This window comes from Pipra filicauda, unplaced genomic scaffold (assembly GCF_003945595.2).
Source record: "Pipra filicauda isolate LSUMZ 115617 unplaced genomic scaffold, ASM394559v2 scaffold190_size1978887_pilon, whole genome shotgun sequence".
Taxonomy (NCBI): Eukaryota; Metazoa; Chordata; class Aves; order Passeriformes; family Pipridae; genus Pipra; species Pipra filicauda.
The window spans coordinates 1,599,058-1,618,589 of record NW_024104299.1 but is presented as its reverse complement, the minus strand read 5'-3'; the positions used below and the strand labels follow the sequence as shown (position 1 = coordinate 1,618,589).

Sequence of the window (19,532 nt, the reverse complement as noted above, 5' to 3'; positions counted from 1 at the left end):
GGAGACATTATGTTTATGTTTTGAATTAGTTCGAAGTAGTCGAGGGGGTTCGTTCTTGATGATTTGGTAGGCTTCGTAATAACAGCTCCTGGCTGAGAAGCAGTATTCATAAATTATGTGACTACATACTGTTTGTCATATTAAAATGTTTACAAAAGTGAAATTTGCCAGTCTTCACAACTTAGACAACTGTTTCAGGGCCAAATGCCAGATGACAGAAAGCTTCATCTTAAGAGCTCCGAGTTTCCATGTAAGGACCTACTGAATTAGGAAGGAAAATATCCTTAAGACCTTGAAGGAACAGCGTGTCACATTTCTTTAGATGACCTCAGTTTAGAGTGTTTCACCTTTGCCTACACTGCATCATCTGTTCTTCCCTAAGGGGACAGGAGAGGAGCCTTTTTATGGGGTGGGTGAGAACAACTGACTGCACACTCACACACAATCTTCATGGAAAGAGTTAAGGAAATAAGAGTGTCTTCTTCTGTACAGTAGGAAGAATAATGTTTGCAGAGAAAAGGAGAGGGAGTAACTGAAAAGATCACCGATAGTTACTTGTTCAGTACTGAAATGTGAGGTTGGGTATATTTTGGCTCATACTGTGAACATAAATACTTTTATATTGAGAATTTATTGTTTATTGATGTGTTTAATGTTTTGAATGAAAAATCTGCTTTTTAGTGGCATGGTTCTCTGTGGAAAAGTTAACCATTCTGCCAAATCATGATCTTATACAAATAGAACTATAATCAGATTAAAGAAGCTAACCAAACATAAAATAGTGTCAAATGGGTAAGATAAACATGCTGAAAAATGGACAGACATTCTTTGATAATCCTCCATAACTTTAAGAATTGTAGGTGTCACTTGTAAAAATAATGACTTCTAAAAATTCAAATATGATACTCTTTTTGATGAAATCTGCAATGAGATATCTTTCAAATAAAATATTTTGTTTTAAAGAAAGATATTCAAGATTAAACAGAGATAGTTGGAGTTGTTCCAAGCATTTTGACACACAAAAAAGTTCTGATGTTTTAAGAAAACTTTGAAATATTTAATTTTTAATGTAATTTTGGTTATAAACAAAATACCTGTTTTCCCTATCAGATTTCTTCCTTGTGCTTTAAAGGGGTCATGAATAGAACAATTAAGAAAATGAGCTCTTTTACAGATGAACACATGAAGCTATAGAAATTACTTTTCCAACAAACTGTCTCCTTTGAGGCAAAAACTGCCTGCTCTGTAACGTAGACTTCCATGACCACCATGCCAGTGATTGGATTCCTCTGCTCAGCCAGAGGGCACAGAGACGGTGCAGTGCCATACCCCAATATTGTCCATTAATGATGGAAACAGGGCTGGTAGATCCATAACTATGGAGCTCTATTGACTGCATTCCTAACCAACTCAGAAAATGCAAGACTTTTGGAAATAGTGAGTGCAGAATTCATGTCAGTGTCTAATCAGTGTTGTAAATATTTTATTTCTCCTGTCTTCATATATTTTTACTCTCTGTTTACGCTTGCCTACGTCCCTGAATGTTTATCACTGTTTTGTGACTATAAAAAAGGACAAGGACCACTATGTTCACTTATCCTAGCCTACTGAGTAACACAGACTTCCCTAAGCATTCCCTGGTCAAAACAGAATTTATCATGTGGAGAAAATAACATTTCTTGTTTATAAAATCTGTGTTAACAAGGAACCCACCACAGCTCTTGTTGCTTCCGTGCTTTCTGACCCTTACAGTCTGTTGGATATTATCATACCAGTATGTGAGAGGGTGAAGGTCTGTTCTCTGGGATCTCCCAAGATGAGGGCAGTGAAGCACACCTGAACACAGTGCTGTAACCCACTGGCACACGGCTCGTTGCCTTGGTGCTGAGGATCCTTACACAATGAGTACAGAAACTGAGTACATAAAAGCAGAATTTGCACAATCAAGGGGAGAGAGCAGGGAGTCACCTGAGCTAACTGGCATGAAATTCAGGCACCGTCTCCATTGTATCAGACCATCTGCCTCTATGGTATCACTTTCCAAGAAATTAAAGTGAATATGAAAAGAGACAGCCTACATACATACAAAAATGCTGTAAATTCTTTTTCAAGATCTGCAAACCTGCAGACTGTCTGTTGGTCTGAAATGTGGTGAAAAGGTGGGAATTACAATTTAACCTGTTATGTCAGTATGATTAGAATAAGAAGGGCAGGGAAGTTTGCAGTTGTCTGGATTAAAAAATCTAAAAGCAGTAAAGCAGTGTGCTTATATCTAACACAAGAGACAGGCACTAATCTCTGTAAGTCAAAGAACCTGGCATAGGGGTTGTAGAGAAATACAAAACATTCAATCTGTCATTATGGTAGTATAATAGGATCTGTGTACAGTATGGTGGGATCAAAACTGGTCCTACTTTGACCAGAGAGGTGGACCAGATGCCTTTCATATCATTGTCAACCTCCATTATTTTGCAAATTTATGATTGTATGAAGAGGTGGAGCTGTATTTTGGAGTCAAGTTTAAATTGGAGTGCAAAATGGAGCTTGCCTCTGGGAAGAGATGTGTCACATGCAAAGCATGGCCATGGGAAAGACTGAAATAAAACCCCTGCTGCAGCTTCCCCGTGGCCATCACGTTAGGGTCTGTCAGCCCAGGTTTTGCATTGCACTCTGGTGATTTATGAGGTTACCTTGTTTCCTCAGTGACTGTCTCCACAACAGGATTTTGAAACCTGGATCTTCCTTGCCAAATCCATTTGATCCATTGAAAACTGGGATTAAATAGTACTGGAAGCACACAGTTCATAACTTTTCATTCTCTAGTCAGTTCATATTCCTTCATCTCAGTTTCTACCATCTTCTGTTGTTTATGTGTATGCTTTGGCCCAAAGAGACAGTACCTCTCCAGTGCTGCAAACATTTATATATATCCTAAATTTTACTAATCCAAGCAGTTCCATTGAAACTATCTGCATATTTTTACTAAATTCATGTACACATGCCATAAAGATTGAGAGCTGAAAATTTACAGCTGTGGACAGACTTCAGTAGAAAAGAAGCCAATGTATCCTCTTTGTGATTTACTGTTTGAAATTGTATTAAAACCAAAACTGTCTTTAGACAGGTATGAATTGATGTGAATTAATGAGGAATGTTTTAGGAGTCACAGTTAGGCAAATAACAGTGTTTGCTCTGTTATATTCTATATCACAAATACATATTGGGTCTCTGAGACCATCCCACACCTCACTGCTGTGGGCAGAATAACTACTGTGCATTTTGACTTTGACTTTCTTTACTTTCATCTGTCCTGTGCTCTCTTCAAGTCAACAGAAAGAAACTGACCTTAAGTGGGATTGAGTCTCTTTACTTCACAGGGATTTAGGTCATGATTTTAATGATTATGTTTCTAGAAGGTACAAGTTTGAATAATAGCTATACAAGAGCTTTCCAGCTCCGTTTCTAGTGCATATTAGCCATTAAATGTGTAATGGATTTTGCACACCTAACTGTATTTCCCAACATTGAAATACTAATAAACAGAAGAAGATAACTCTGCAAACATCTTGAAGTTAAACTCTTCTATCAACAGCATTTGGACTTTTATATCTTTAAATCATAGTCTTGCATTTATTTAATTATGTAGGTATCCTATCCCAGATGAATTCCATGATAATCACTACTGTTTAGGTTTATTGCTTCTATAGAAAATATTTTTATTTTTTAAAAATTATTCTAAGGATGAATACATTGGGACTGTTACTGCAGATTTTTTTTAGTATCAGTTAGGACTATTTGGTAATTTGAGAGAAAGCCAATACCTTCTTCAAGCCAAAAAGTAAAATGGAGAAAAGTTACATCACAGAGAGAGAACTGTATATAATATTGCTTTGTATGAGTTTTTATATACATTACATATATACACATATATATATATACACATTATATATAAAAACCTACATAACATATACATATATAAAGGCATCTATCTATGTAAGGATGTTCAAATTAAATTATGGAGAAAAATACACTGCTTGTCCTGTGTACTATATAACAGGAGTATTCATGCCTTCAAAAATAATGTAAAATATGATGGAAAATGTTGTGCCCTCTTGGTCATGTTTTTTGGCTCATTTATTTAACATTTATGGGAACAGGCTTGTCAACTCTAAACCCATCTGGCTCTAGCAGAGGAAAAGAAAGAAAAAGCAGGAAGTCCATTTTTGGCAACAATCCTGGCAGGCTGAGCCCTGGGGAGTCAGCTGCTCTTGCCAAAGCATCTGGAAAAGGTAAAGTTAGCATCTTCTTTCACCAGTCATGTGGAATGACTCTGTAATCCAACACATGTACCAGACCAAGTTGTTAAAGATCAAATACTTTGCAATGTGTAAGATGTTGAACTTTGGAATGGTTTTCTGTTAGTGCAGCAGCTATTAGAGTAACACTATTATAACTGAAGTGTTGAGTGTGGAATGTTAAAATAGGATTCCTCGGTCAGAGATATGATGACCTTAGTTCATAAACAATTCAAAACTAACATACATTTTAAGTGATGTATCTTAAAGTTTATGCTTTAAAAAGTATAAATGAATATTTTCAAAGTACAAATGGAAGGCAGAACTGTTGGGCTGGATCCAGAAAAGAATTTTTAGTGTCTGAAGCAGGACTTAGTTGCCTAAAATTCAACCAAGTCTAAATGTGTAATTGTGCAAGTCAGACTTTGCAGGTGATTCAGTTTGTAAACCAGGAAATTGTGCTTCTGCCTGTGAACAGATGTAAAGAAATACAAAGGAAGTACAGAAAAGGTTCTGGAGACCCAGATCCCCTGCCTTTTAAGTGATTGTCATAAACAGAAAGTTAGAATTGTACCTTTTCTTGAACTTATTTTCTGGCTCAGGGAGTGTTGCATTTCTTGCAGCCCAAGGGCACAGCTGCAGCAGACAGGTTAGATTTCCTGTTAGAGGCCAGTGTCCTAAAAATGAAGAAGTCAGGTGCCTAATTCTAAAGTATATAACTATTTTGCTGCCTTTGTCCCCTAAGTCTTACAGTCTCTGCAGATTGCCTGTTTGGAGACTTAACAGATGGCTTTCAGTCTTGCCTCCCTTCCTCATTAAAAATGTATAAATGGGAAGAAGGGAATTTTATTCCTTTATTATATTCAGGCAAACACCAATTATTTATTTATTTAGCACATCTAATAATGGTATTACTTCAATACTTAAACATTATGTTTCCTCTCATGGATTGCTCTTCCTCTATAAGAAGGAACGTGACATTTAACCTGAGTACTGTAATTTTCCAGAATCACCTTTTTTTGCCATAACTAAAGCACATACTCCAGTAGAAAACCTTGAATTTTTGGAGTCTCTGGCCCTGCAGCTGTAACTTGAGGGTACTGTTTATCTTCCAGGTCCTTTGGATGTGATGCGGCAAACCTGGGAAGATCCTTGCTCTCCTTACAACTCCCCAGCCTCTCTCAGTGCCATCATCAGGACGCCCAAGTGCTACCACATCTCCTCCCTGAACGAGAACGCTGCCAAGCGGCTGTGCAGGCGCTACTCCCAGAAGCTGATCCAGCACACCACCTGCCAGCTCCTGAGGACCTACCCTGCTGCCACTCGCATCGACTCCTCAAATCCCCATCCACTGATCTTCTGGCTCCATGGGGTACAGCTCGTGGCTCTGAACTACCAAACAGACGGTATGGGTGCATGAACACCTTTTAATACATTTAAATGTGATATAAGCCCTTAAACTGTGAATTTGTATTTGGCGCTTGCTTTTCCCTGCTCTCACGAGGGGATCTGCTTGTCTGTGCACCCCACTATAAGCAGGTTCTTACCACAACAATCTGGTCCTTGGAAGGAGTGATCCCAGAGTTCAGGAGTTTTATGCCAATGCAGCAGATCCTGTGATAACACAGAAGTGCCTGAACAGCAAGACCTTCCATTTTTATTTTATTGCTGAAGGTTATTTTTTTTTCCCCCAGTTCAAGAAACTGTTACTCCTTTCTGATAACTTCAAATACAAAAGGGTACAAAGGGTACTGAACTATTTTTAACTTGAAAGTGCTGCCATGGATGCTGGTTTAATGTTGACCAAAACATTTTTGGACTGTTTGCTATGCTGTCTTGTGTTGCTTCACCTTTTCCATGGGGGATCCATTAGATCTTCTACAAAGCTACATAGTCAGTGCTTTTTCATTCTGCAGTTCAGGGCACATACCTAGAGACTTCTCAGAGAAATGGTGTAGGCAAGCCCTACAGTTCAATAAAGACAATGGAAAGGGGTAGATAAGAAGGAACTGCTTTTATAGTTTTGTATACTTATTGGATAAATTCGATACATAAATTACAGCTATCTCTGAAAATCAAGAATGAAATTATAGTACACAACTAAAATAATTTTAAAAAGATACCTAAAACACGACTTTTTCTTCACTGTTACAGTTTTTCCATTGTACCATTGCTCTTTGTCAGTTTTGGCTGCCTTATTTCACAGATCTTCCTCTGCAACTTAATGCAGCAATGTTTGAGGCTAATGGTGGCTGTGGATACGTTTTGAAACCTCCAGTTCTGTGGGATAAAAATTGTTCAATGTACCAGAAGTTTTGTCCATTGGAAAGAGATTTTGATAATAAGGAGCCAGCTATATATTCTTTAACAGTAAGTACATTAAAAAGGAATTTCATGCAGCCAAACAGATAGAAGTAGACAAGATGTAACTACAGTCTTTAATCAGCATTATGGTCATGCTTCTAAATGGAAAGATTGAACCTTTAATTGTTGCTTGTACTTCTGAAGGTCAGCATAACTAACAGAAATTGGAAGGGGAAGGAGAAAAGATTTGTCTTTATTTTATTTTATTATATTTTATTTTATTGGCTGGTTTGTATCCATAGTTACTTTCACTGTTTCCTTCACAATATTCATTGAAACCCAGTCCTGAAAGAATTTTCCTTGGGACTACACAACTGTGTAAAATTACACATGTGCCCTGATGTTTGACACATTTGTGAACACTTGAGAAGCTACACAAAAAAACCATTATGAAAAGCCGTACTGAATCTTTAAAAAAATATTTTACAAGTTATATAATAAGATATATAATTCGTGGATTTGTGGCCAAAAAAAAGTATTCTCAGAAGCTAGTCCCTTCCAGGAAATGTGTCAGAAAAGTGAGATTCATAAGAATCAGAATTCTCCCAGATGTGATAATTACACACCTAATTCTTGTGTTGCATATGCCAAAGCAACCTAATTCTTGTGTTGCATATGCCAAAGCAAACCAGACGTCAGTGCCATCACTCCAGAGTAGTGGAGAAGAAATTGTGGTCCTTTTTGACTACATTACTGGTACATTCTTTCTGGATTAGCTTTCAGATGCCGTGAATGGTTACACTCATGATGTATAGTGTGTTTTTTTCAGAGGAGAGATGCCATAGCGGTGGTGTTGGGGGTTAAGGCAGCTCTGCTTCTGAAGTGACTGCCCTGGCAATTACAAAAGTAGGGGAGTGTCGTAATTAAATCAGCACGTTAACAAACTGTGCTTAGGAATGTGCTAAACAATATTTAGCAGAATCACGACGGGAAAAGAATTACTCCACTAATTGGTTTCTCTGTGTACTCCTCGGCTTCAGATCGTGTCTGGACAGAACGTGTGCCCCAGCAATAGCACGGGCAGTCCATGCATTGAAATCGATGTGCTGGGGATGCCTCTGGACAGCTGCCACTTCCGGACAAAGCCCATTCATCGCAATACTCTCAACCCCATGTGGAATGAACAGTTCCTTTTCCGGATTCACTTTGAGGATTTGGTCTTTCTCCGGTTCGCAGTTGTTGAAAATAACAGTTCAGCTGTGACAGCTCAGAGAATCATTCCCCTCAAAGCACTAAAGAGAGGTACAGCCTAGTTTGTAGTGACACCCTATGCCAAAATGGTTCAGCAGATTCCTGGACTGAATCTGTCCAGAGGGATATTTTTAATCAGCTAGTTGCATTTTTCTAGAGGAGGAAGGGAGCTAATATGAGACTACATACCATGGCCTGGCAGTACAATGCTGACTCCTTAGGAGCCAGCAGCTGCCCCAGTGAGTTGTAAAAAGCTCGATCCTGTGGTGTTGTGGAGACAGGGGCATCTTACACCTGCTCGGATCCTGAGCTGTGCTTGTGAGGTTATGTTCACCTGGAGACTGGCTGCTCCCTTAAGAAGCATGGAGTGGTTTCATTCCCTGCCTTGTCCTTTGCCCAAGAAACTGCTGTAATGGGTGATCACTGGTCAGAGGGGAATTGCGCTTCTGGCAGCTGTGGCTGGAGGAGAGTTGAAGGAAGGGTGAAAGAAAGTGAGAGAGTTGAGAAAACATTGCTAATTCTGTGACACCTGGGAAATGGAGTTTCCATGTTGCCAGCAGCTCTTTCATATGTGCTTTGTGTCACTGTAATACCACACAACTGTCTGTGTTGGCATATGAGGAGATCTGGCCAGACATGCATTTTCCCAGTGATAATTTGACCTTGTTTCATTCATATTCTAATATTTAGATATTTTATGTATGAATATATTGTGTATTATGGCAAAACAAAGCTAGGATGCTGTATGAGCCACTCAGCAATTCATAGCACTTGGGTTACACTGTTGTACAGCGTTAATGCAGTGCTATTACAGTGCCTTAAATCCTATTTGTGTGGCAAATTGTACCTATAAATACAGCAAATTTGAGTTTTCCATTTATGAGACTTGTGTTCTAGAATGTGGTGAAGTATTTACAGATTTTTCCTCTTTAGGCTACAGACATGTCCAGCTCCATAACCTGCACAATGAAACATTAGAGATTTCCAGTTTGTTTATAAACAGTCGGAGAATGGAAGAAAGTCCCTCTGGAAACACTCTGCCTGCATCTTTGGTAATTCAATTTTTTTTTGTGTGTGTGTGTGTGAATTACCTGTATTCTTGTCATAATAACAGCCAGACTGTTCAAAGGTGTTAGCCCTTAAACCTGCACATTGTTCAGAAGTACCCTGATGCCTACTTTTTGGCTTTGATGGAAGTAAGATTATCCACCTGGCTAAAACTGTGGAAAGGTAAATCTTTTCAAAGTCTGGCTTCTCTGGTGTATTTAGGTATAGCACAAGAACCCCTGGGCTGGAGGAGTGTAGTTGAGCAGTAAGGTCCAGTGCTGCCTCATGCATTCCTTTATGCATGAATTCTAAGCAAAGCATTTGAGACCAAAATAAAAAGAAAGATGCAAATTACCAACAACTTTGGAATAATGAGAATAAAATTGAATTTTATTACATGAAAATAAAGACTCTGTATTTCCATAAATACACATATTTATATATGTATGTGCACATATTTTATATGTACAAATATGTATACATACATATACACATATCTAAAAATATATGTTTTTATTTATGCATGCATAGATGGATGTGATTTTTTCTATTAATAGCCCTTAATATTAGGTTGTCTGGGTTACTCATGTTTTGGCAACTTTAAACATCTATATTATCATTATTCTGACTACTCAAGTGTTAGATAAAACCTGCTGAGCTCCTGTGTATGCAGATGTGTTGCTGATATTATCCTCCTGTGAATACATGCCAAACATGTATCTTGGTGAATTACTAGGCAGAAAGGAAGAACATAAATGGTTTGGAGGTTAAAAGAAAGCTATAGGTTTTCACCCAGTAATCTGTATGCTGAAATGTAAATAGTCTGCTCAGCTAGAATGAGTAATGAGTGATGGAGGTCTGCCCTTCACTGGAAAACTTCCTTTTTCTTCTTTCTCTTCGGCTTCAGGGTAGGGTGGACTCTTTTGGAGGGTTCGTTGGTGCTTTTTAAATGCCTCAATCTGTAGCATAAGAGCCATGTCCTACCTTGATAGCTTTGCTCTCTCAAGGTCCTTACAACTTGTATGTACAGTTTCTTTTAAGCAACCTTTTACATGCCTACATGTAAAAACATTCAGTAACCTGTTGAATGTTGTCTGAACAGTTGTTTAGCCTGGGAGAAAGGAAAGCTGCTGTGACTTACAAAGTGACAGTTCATGGAATTCCAGGCCCAGAGCCTTTCACTGTTTTTAATGTAAGTGCGGGGACTACGGCTGCACAGCTGCTCCATCAGGTAAGCTTCCTGCTGAATTGCACATCCAACTGCAGGAATCCACATTAACATCATTCTGGACATTTGTCTCCCTGCATTTCTCTCATGCAGGGTCGTTGTAGTTCATCACAGCAAGGAGGTGCTGTTAGAAATGTATTGCTGTGGAATTAATTACATTGCAGACACAGAAAATAATCAGTGAAATGATTTATCATTTTAGAATATATTCCCTATCAGTATTTTAATATTTGGGCATATGTAGATGAGAAAAACAATCTTTCTGGCCAACGGAGGCAGTGGGCTGTCCTCACAACAAGGGCAAACATTTCTGCAGAATTCTTTGAACTTGAGCACCATAGGAATACAGAGTAAAAGTTAGAAGGCCAAGTTCATGAGTAGCAAAACCAGTTAACTCAACAGGGATTGTTATTCTAGCAGTGGGAAAAGACTGTACTGTCCTGGGATTATGAATAAATTGTCTGGCCAGCCAAACAGGACAGAAATAAGCTTAAATAGCACTGCCTTGTCTGGGATAGTTGAACTGCTTGGCTACGCTAAAGAGAACAGGACATTACCCTGGAGTAAAATATCTGAATAATAAATAGCACATCAGAAAGCCTGCCTGCACTGTCAGAACAGTTATTGATTCTTAAAGCTTCCGTATTCACTCTCATTTATAACTACTAATTATGCAGTGTTTATATTTAGCGTTCTAATTGTTGTGTGTTTATTATGGTCTGTCTTAGCTCTTGGCTACCATAAAAGGCACCGAGTCATGCGCTGCAGACTATTTTCTGATGGAAGAGAAAAGTTTCATATCTAAAGAAAAGAGTGAATGCAGAAAACCACCATTCCAGAGAGTGATTGGTCCTGAAGAAGGGCTAGTGCAGCTTTTGAACAGTTGGTTCCCAGAAGAAGGATATGTTGGAAGGATTATCTTTAAAACCCGAGAGGAAGTAAGTCTGTTTTAGATAAATTGTTATTTACAAAGATAGCTAAAAATAGCTCTTAGGACCAGGAAATGAAAGGGTGCAGTATTTGTTTCACTACTTGGTGAGTAATGTCAATGCTGTGTACATTGTTTAAAAACAAACATAACTCTTGAGTGAGCAAGGACAACTAGACTTCATGCACCTGTGCGACATTAACTGGACCTCACTCAGCTTTACTATCAGCTGTGTGATGTTTAAGCATTATCACTCACTCACCAGTTCCATGTTGTGTTCTAATTTAATGCCATACATTATGCCAGGATAGGAAATTAATATAAAGAAAGATAATAGTTAATACCATAGGATCATAGATAACAGAACTCCAGACAACCATTATCAATCAGTTTGGATGTCAGAAACTTCTTATCTGTCTAGAAAAATTAGAAATAATTTTAATATTAAAGAATAAGTCTAAAAGGATAGAATAAGTCTAAAAGGATCACAAAGGATAATTAAATTATTAATGATAACCTAAAATAATGAAATAGGCGATTTCTTTTCATTTAAAGGAGGAAAATGGACGGATTACTTCAGTTTAAACTGTAAGCAAAGCATCTACAGCTTGAAAATATGCTAGTGCCCAGGCTTGTGAGAGACAAAAAAAGCAGGACAAAAACACCTAATGATCTCATTTCTGGACACACTTTCTTTGGTCAGTTCGGCCTACAAAAATGCTTATTAGTACACAGATTTTACATACAAAAATGATAGAGATCCTCTGAGATACTTTAAAGTGAAAAAATGTATTTTTTTATTAGTTTGACAGAACTTTTGATAAAGCTTCAATTTGACAAATTACCATTAAATTACACAAGTCCACATTTTGTTTTCCTTTATTTCTAACATTTGGCAAAAAAAATCACAATAAGTTACAAGGTAGAAATTTGTTTGTGGAAATAGTAACCTACTAAATTCTGTTGACTGCAGCACTGACTTTGTCAGTGTGCACCACCACATGTCACTGCCAAGCCCCATTCTGTTAGAAAATGGGAGTTAAAATCTGTCTTGGCTCATGTGAAAATTATGCTGTAGTTTTGTCCTGTGATGTGAGTACCCCAAAGCATTATCTGTAATTCTGAGCCTTTCTGCAGACAGCAGCACCTCAGAGCTTGGAACTAGAAATGAAGCTGCAAATCTGATTGAAAAACAAGGAGTGGGTCCACTGGAGGGTGTGAAACACAGCTCATGTTTACAGCTTATGAATCCAAGCTGTGTTCCAAGGTGTTGGACAGAAATGCATTCTCTGAGAGAAGGTGCAGGGAGGAATTCTGCCTGAAAATCTGCATTAGTCAGAGAGCCTGAAAAGGGACGAACAAACATCCTTCCTCTTGCTCTACACCACAGGAAAACGTTTGCTTAGACTTCTTACTCTCTAAGTACTTTTGGCTTTAGTGCAGGGACAGGAGAGAAAAGAACCCTTTCCACCATCTCCCATCTTACTGCCACCATTAGATGACAAAACATAATTTTGTGTACATAAGGAAAGAAAGGATTTAAGTGACTATGCATACGTCTCCAGACACTGATTGTAGAAACACAGGTATTTATTAGCAGTAGTAGCTTGTCAAAACTCTCCTGTAATGCATTTAACAAAATGGAGCTGGGGCTACAAGCAGAGTCTCCAATTTCCATGTGATAAAAACCTTTTGTGACCACCAGCTATTAGTTACCTTTCTGAAGTAAATTAATCTGGCTCTCATTTATTTTCTCTGTAGAATTTAAACGAGAGAAATGTCTTTCAAGAAGCAAAGGAAGAAGCAGCCATCAGCTCCGAGGATGACAGTTTCTTTGTTCAGGTACACGATGTCTCCCCAGAGCAACCACGCACCGTCATCAAGGCTCCCCGCTTCAGCACGGCTCAGGATGTCATACAGCAGGTGAGCTGCACCTTTCCATGTTAATCTGTGGGGTGGAGGCTGGTTTCACACAAGATAAGGTGGGGTTTGTTCTCAGCATTAGCTGAGGAATCGGTTTAGTAACCTGAATCTGAGGGAATGCCTTCTTTTTTGTCTTATTTTTTCTCTGCTTTTAAACAGACTCTTTGCAAAGCAAAATACTCCTACAGCATTTTGAGCAATCCAAATCCAAGTGATTATGTGCTCCTGGAAGAGGTGACAAAAGAGCCAACAAACAAAAAGTCCTCAACATCTAAACCATCTCAGAGGATTCTCTCTGATCAAGAGTGTGTGTTTCAGGCCCAAAGCAAATGGAAGGGAGCGGGAAAATTTATCCTGAAGCTCAAAGAACAGGTTCAGGTAAAAGATGCAATACTTTGCAGCAGGTGTTGTAGATAGTGTGTGATCAGCTTAATGGGAACCTGCTTTCAATGGGAGAGACACACAACTGGCATGAGGGCAAGTGGGGAAGAGAGACTACAGCAAAAAGCAGATTCCTCTTTTCTCCGAACCTCCCTTACTTTTTTCCTTTGCAAAACTGCAAAGTTGACTCCCTCACAGCCTGCAAATCCAGGACAACCTTTATCTGCTACCAGCTTTCTGTTTTTCAAAATCTTCTGGCTGTGCATGCCACACTTTCCATCATAATAAAGGACCATTCAAATGGGCAGAGCTTAAAAGCTACTGGAATAAAGTCTCCTTTATTCCTGCCCAGTGAAAAAGTTGTTCTGTTGCTTTATCTCAGGCTTCAGAAAATGGCAGGAATGAAGTACATGCCTACTGGGAGAAGGAGCTGCGTTCTGCCTGCCTGCAGACACCACCAATCCACAGCAGCTGTTGCTTTAAAGTAACTGTATTATAAGCACAGATCTTTTTATAAAAGTTTATACTAAATTTACTAAACATATCTTTGACAAGGCATAATTTTAAATTAATTTATTCAGAACAATGAGTAGGATGTGCTTGCCTGTGAAAGCACAGACATACTGCATTTCAAAAGGAAGGCCTGCTTAGAAATATGTTAGGTGTTTTCATATTAATTCTGTATTTCACAGCTAACAAGCAGCTGTTAAATGACTTCTATGATTTTTTTTTTTGTTTCTTTGTTTTTTTACAGGCAGCACGAGATGACAAAAGAAAAGGCATCTCTTTTACCAGTGAACTGAAGAAGTTAACCAAGTCCAGTAAGCAGTATCGGGGGTTCATGTCGCCCTCGCTGCAGGTGTTGTCGGACAGTCCCCAGAGCAAGGACGAAAGGGCCGCGTGTGGCTTGACCTTCAGTGACATTGTAGAGTAGCCACCCCACTGCCCACGGTCTGTTCAGGTACGAGACACCGATCCCAACAATCACATCTCTGAGTAATCATTTATGTGATTTACTGAGGATTTTTTTTCCAGAGTTGTAGCTGGTCAAACCAGGGTGAGGTACAAGGGACTGACAGAAAGATCCATAGAAGCCTTACCCATCGGTGTGCACAGGCACAGTGACAGCAGTAAGGTCTCCAGTCCTTAATTATGGCATTTGCTCCAGTGAATCAGACTGGAGTTTCACCCACAAAACCAAACCAAAATGTTGCATCCTGGTTGATTTTATAGTACGCATTTTAATGAGTAATGGTGCTTAATTAATGATGTACTGTTACTCTTTTGCTCTGGGCCAAAGTAAATGGAAGTGGCCAGTAGAGCTTTTACTTTTTGTTACATGCAGATAACAAAATCATCAGGACTGGCCATCTCCTTTTTAGCTAAAACAAGTTGATGGTGTTAATTTCTCTCAGTGGGAATTTTGCCAGAAATGTTTAAACATTTATACTATCATTTCTGTATCTCTTCAGTTTCTTCCATCTTGCTTGACTTCAAACAACTGAAATACACAACATAAGACTGTCTCGTTTATATGGAGATACTAAGTGCAACTTGTCCAGCAATGTACACTAACCAGACATTTGCACAGTGCTACTACAGCACTGAGACAGCAACTGGGAAGTTACAGCTCCTTGCAAATGAAGAAATCTTTTTCAGTGTTGATAATCCCATCTCACTAATGGCCAATTTAATATTACCTTTTTCTTTCCGCATACACCTAATTATTAAAGCATTATTTGGCCTGCACTGTCATACTACTGCTAAGTCATTAAATTAACAGAATTCAAGTAATGTTTTCATTTGCAAGGTATTTAAAATATGAAGGGATAAATTTGATACCTTATTTCTTGGCTACTATAGCTGAATTCAAGGAAAGCAAAGTAAATTATGGAAAGAGCCCAGTCAGGTTCCCTCTTCCGCATTTGTTATTTCTTGCTCTTTTAAAACTGGAATTTACATTACTGAATCCTTCTGCAGTGCCTTTGAAGGATCCTGCTGTGGACTGAACTGGTCAACAATTGTGTGCCCTGTGCTACAGATGCCTGATCCAGGCAATTCTGCTGGATTAACATCTAGAATCTGGGAATCCTAAATGGGATACTGTAGATTGGAAAGATGCCTGTCAGCTATCGGAAGATTCTGCTCTTCCCGTATCTTCACATCTGCAGATTCTCCATAGGCGGATGGAGAAGTTTTCTTGGACTCTATGTTGTAAACAAACATGTGTCATCACCCTCTCCTTTTTAAACAAAAGATAATTTTAACTTGTTGCCTCTAAGGAAACTGAAGGCAGAGAACCAGAGTGTTCTTTTATGTGTATTATTTTAAAATAACGCACTTTTACCTGAAGATTTCTGTTAAACACTGTGTTAAGTGATTGTAAAGAGATTTAAATATACTGTAACTTCCTTTGCATATCTGTTTAACTTTGGTGAATATACACAAAACACTCAAAATTATTTATGGTTTATCTACTTTAACAAAATAATGTACAATAGCTAAATACACCTAACTGGTAGTGAGACTTTGACAAGCAACAACATTTTCTTCTTATAAATTCTTGTTTTCCAGGCTTGTGTTTAAAGACAGAATATTTATTATCATGTTCCAAAGTACATGGCATTGTATAATATATTTATCATATACTACTTTTTAGAAAATGCAGATTTTTACCTCTCTCTGGATTTAGAGGAAAATATGTTTGAACTTTTATGGTTGTTTCTTTTCAGCGCAAGATGTTTAATACTCCAAACTGACCAAATTCAAAACAATGCATTGATAAGTGTAATTAACATTTCAAAATTTTTAATTCAAATACATTTTTCCATACAGTCAGAAATGTCTTTTTACTTGTCTGTTACAGAGAGTATAAAGAACTTTTACCCTATAACTCCTGACATTTTTGTTTACATAGAAACACTGTTGTGAAGTTTTACGTTTGCTGAATTCATCTTTTGATATGTAAGTAAATTAGTTGTGCTAGTCTTTTTTTTTATTTCCATGGGAGTTACTAATGTGTTTAGTTACTTAAAACAATCCATACCGAGTTACAGGGGCACAAATTAAACAACTGCTGGAATCAGTGATCCCTTTGATCTCCCACAAGAAATGTGTCTGTGGTGAACAAATTGCTCTGCACACGGTTTTGTCTCACTAGAGCAATCCCTAAACAAGAGAAAGAAGTAACAGGCAGTAGTGTCATGACAACTGATGCCCCCCTATTAATTAGAAAATGAAACAGAAGAAAGAAAAGTCATTAACTGTCATATAAACAAGCAGACAGAACCTGCATTCTGTCACCAGAAACGATGAAGTCTTTCAGTACACACTACAGAAAATGCCTGTAAAATAGCTATTACCAAAGCAAAAAAGTGCCCTCTTGAGGTCATTTCCAGCTTTCAGGAAAAATAACTACAGCAGTACAAAAAAAGTCAAATTTCCTGGTGGCATATCCTCACAGAGGCCATGCACTTCCCACTGCTTGTCTTTTACAAAAGTAAACTTTTGAACTGATATAGCACCCCCAACCACCTCCGAGCTCAGCCTCTTCACTCATTAGTACCAACTTGAACTCTGCACATGCATAAGAAAAGACTGATCCCGAGTAAAATGTTAGAAGTGACAACTTACACATAGTTTTATACGCAGTTTGCTTTGGAATTCTTTGGAATTACTAGGAAATACATCAACCTGCTGCACAATTCAACTAATGCAACTGGTTTTTAAATGTTAGCTTCATTCTCTGTTATTTTAACACAGTAGCAGATTCACATCACTAAGAATTTTTTCTTTTTGATGTTGATTGTGGCATTTTAGAAACAATACTTAAGGTTCCTGTAGTTTGCCCTTACCTGTCTGGCCTTTTTTTTTGGTGGTGGTTTGTTGGTTTTTTTTTAAATCTTTAGCAGCACTGAAAATTCTTACCATCACCTAAGTATCACACACTGGCTAATTAATTAGATTCAACATACAAACCTTGGGGATCAAGGGACAACAGTAGCCGTGTCACATTAACGCAGATCTAACACTAGCCTGAAATCTGGTGGCAATTTAAAAGCAGCAGATTTTTACTATTTCTACTAATACAGTAATTTTTCTAGCTGTGGGAACTTAATATGAATATCTTCCTCATTAGTCTCACCAAAAGCTGCTTTTGCTGCTTGCTGTTTATTACAGTGAAAGAGGAGAGCAAAGTATTTGGCTTTTTATTTCAAAATCCATATTTGTAGGCATGTAGATATCTGGAATTATGTAAGGCTAACTACCCTGTTCTAGTATTTCATTAATGTTCATATATCACTTAATTTCAAGTTTAGGTATTGGTAAATAGCCAAGTAAACTTTTGTTAATGAAACATGGTACACTTTGGAGTGAATTTGGAAAAGAATTACAATACTCTTCCTTTTGTTGGGTCCAAGTTTCCTGATAGTGAAAATACACCACCACCTGAAGCATTAAATGGGGGGGGGCAGTTAACTTTCTTGAAAGCTCAGTTAAGGAGCTTCCATGTGCTGAGTTATTATGCTAATAGGAAATTTATTCTGCTTAGCCGCGGATTTTATTTCTGCAGGAATATTTGTCTACACCCTCCTGCGACAAGACTGACAAAATAACTTTGTCCTTTTCTGTGCTTCTGGCTGGGCATGGACATCAATTAGGAAAATACATTCATTTTTACATTACAAACTATTTACAGGAAGCAGCTTCCAGGATAAAGTTTGAAAGAAAGGAATGTAAATAATCAACACCTTCCAGAAACATGCTGTCTCTGAGCAGTAGCAGGTCTTACACTGAACAGTTTACAGGTGGAAATCTCATGCTCCATTGCCTAATGGCAAAAATACAGAAGCATTTTATTCTGTACTATTTAAAAAACTGCTACTTTTCTACCAAGTTCTTAACTTCTCCCTGTGCAGCACGTGGTGCTTGCAGTGGTGTTCTGGTATGGGACGAAAGACGGGCAGTCACAGCTCCTGCCTGCATCAGCACTGCTCCATCTGTAGGAACTGGGGCACACCAGGAGCTGCTTCCTCTCCCACCTGAAGGGTTTCTTGTTTCTATCTTACTGATCCCAAACTATAGCAGAAGACTAAAAAGTACTATCGCAGTTTTATTTTTTTTAAACCTAGTCACATTACTTTTCTTGCTACAAATATTAGGTGAATACTAGGTGAAGTGTCTGCTTCTAGAAATCACATGCTTTGGAGATTTAAAGACTTCAACATGGAAATATCTAAATATTTCAGGAACACTTTCTCTTACATTCATAGTTTATTTTCAAAAAAGAAGACCTTGCTGGTAACTTTACATTTCAGTGAAAGGCTGAGTCTGCAGCTTCTGAAACTGAACTGTCTGCTCTGCTCTGCTCTAGCTCTTTGAATGCTTCAATTAGCATTTGGTTTTTAATCACTGTCAGTTATTATTCCACTATAAAACTCAGTTTACTTTTAGGGTAGCCCACTAAATGTACCAATGGTGGCATTTTTTTCCTGTCTGTGATAAATGTTTTGCAACTTAAATAGTAATAGACATTTGGCAGAGTTAGCAAATTAAACACAAAAATAAATAGCAGTAAATAAGATTTTTGATCCAATAGATGTATAGGCTCTTTCAGAATGACTTAGTTGTACAGTTGTCTTTCTCTGCCTCTTAAAGCATGTCAGAGTATTCTGACAATGCAACATCACTATGTGCCAGTCTCTGTATGTTTGGAAACTATGAAAAATGAACAATTTCAAAATTTTCCACCTGGACTATTTTCTCTCTGCTGACTTGAAGAATAAACCTGTATTTGTATATGTTGTAAAAAAAAATAAATGGTTTAAGATGTTCACTCTTTGCTTTTGCCTTCCCAAACTGACCAAAGTATTGGCAAATGGCCCCCTTGGAATTTTTCAGAATTTAAAACACATCCATTTTGTGAACACTTCACACTAAAAAAAACTATTCAAAAGCTATGGGAATCACAACCTAAACATGTATAAATATCAGTGTTATGTATGCAGTTTTGTAATCTACATAGTAAAACAGGAATTTTCTAATCCATTAATACATAGATGTCTATTCTAAAAATGTCTGTGAATTTATGTTTAACTATTTCAAAGTTGGTGAATTAGTGTGATTAATACTAAAAACATGTATTAAAAGAAAAAAGGAAATTTACTTTTAAAAC

General features: G+C 37.9%; 1 protein-coding gene across 3 annotated transcripts in view; it reads left to right on the top strand.

Annotated features, from left to right (window-relative positions):
- Nucleotides 1–19,193, top strand: part of PLCE1 (phospholipase C epsilon 1) — a 149,727-nt gene extending 130,534 nt beyond the window's left edge. For all 3 annotated transcript variants that reach the window (XM_039380246.1, XM_027743126.2, XM_039380245.1), the window contains 11 exons: nucleotides 4,158–4,289; nucleotides 5,411–5,701; nucleotides 6,502–6,665; nucleotides 7,640–7,901; nucleotides 8,784–8,902; nucleotides 10,000–10,128; nucleotides 10,854–11,063; nucleotides 12,815–12,976; nucleotides 13,136–13,354; nucleotides 14,112–14,318; nucleotides 15,338–19,193. In XM_039380246.1, coding sequence (XP_039236180.1) covers nucleotides 4,158–4,289; nucleotides 5,411–5,701; nucleotides 6,502–6,665; nucleotides 7,640–7,901; nucleotides 8,784–8,902; nucleotides 10,000–10,128; nucleotides 10,854–11,063; nucleotides 12,815–12,976; nucleotides 13,136–13,354; nucleotides 14,112–14,291 — 1,868 coding nt within the window. In that variant the 3' untranslated portion in view covers nucleotides 14,292–14,318; nucleotides 15,338–19,193. The remainder of the gene's footprint in view (nucleotides 1–4,157; nucleotides 4,290–5,410; nucleotides 5,702–6,501; nucleotides 6,666–7,639; nucleotides 7,902–8,783; nucleotides 8,903–9,999; nucleotides 10,129–10,853; nucleotides 11,064–12,814; nucleotides 12,977–13,135; nucleotides 13,355–14,111; nucleotides 14,319–15,337) is intronic.
- The last annotated feature ends 339 nt before the right edge of the window (nucleotides 19,194–19,532 follow it).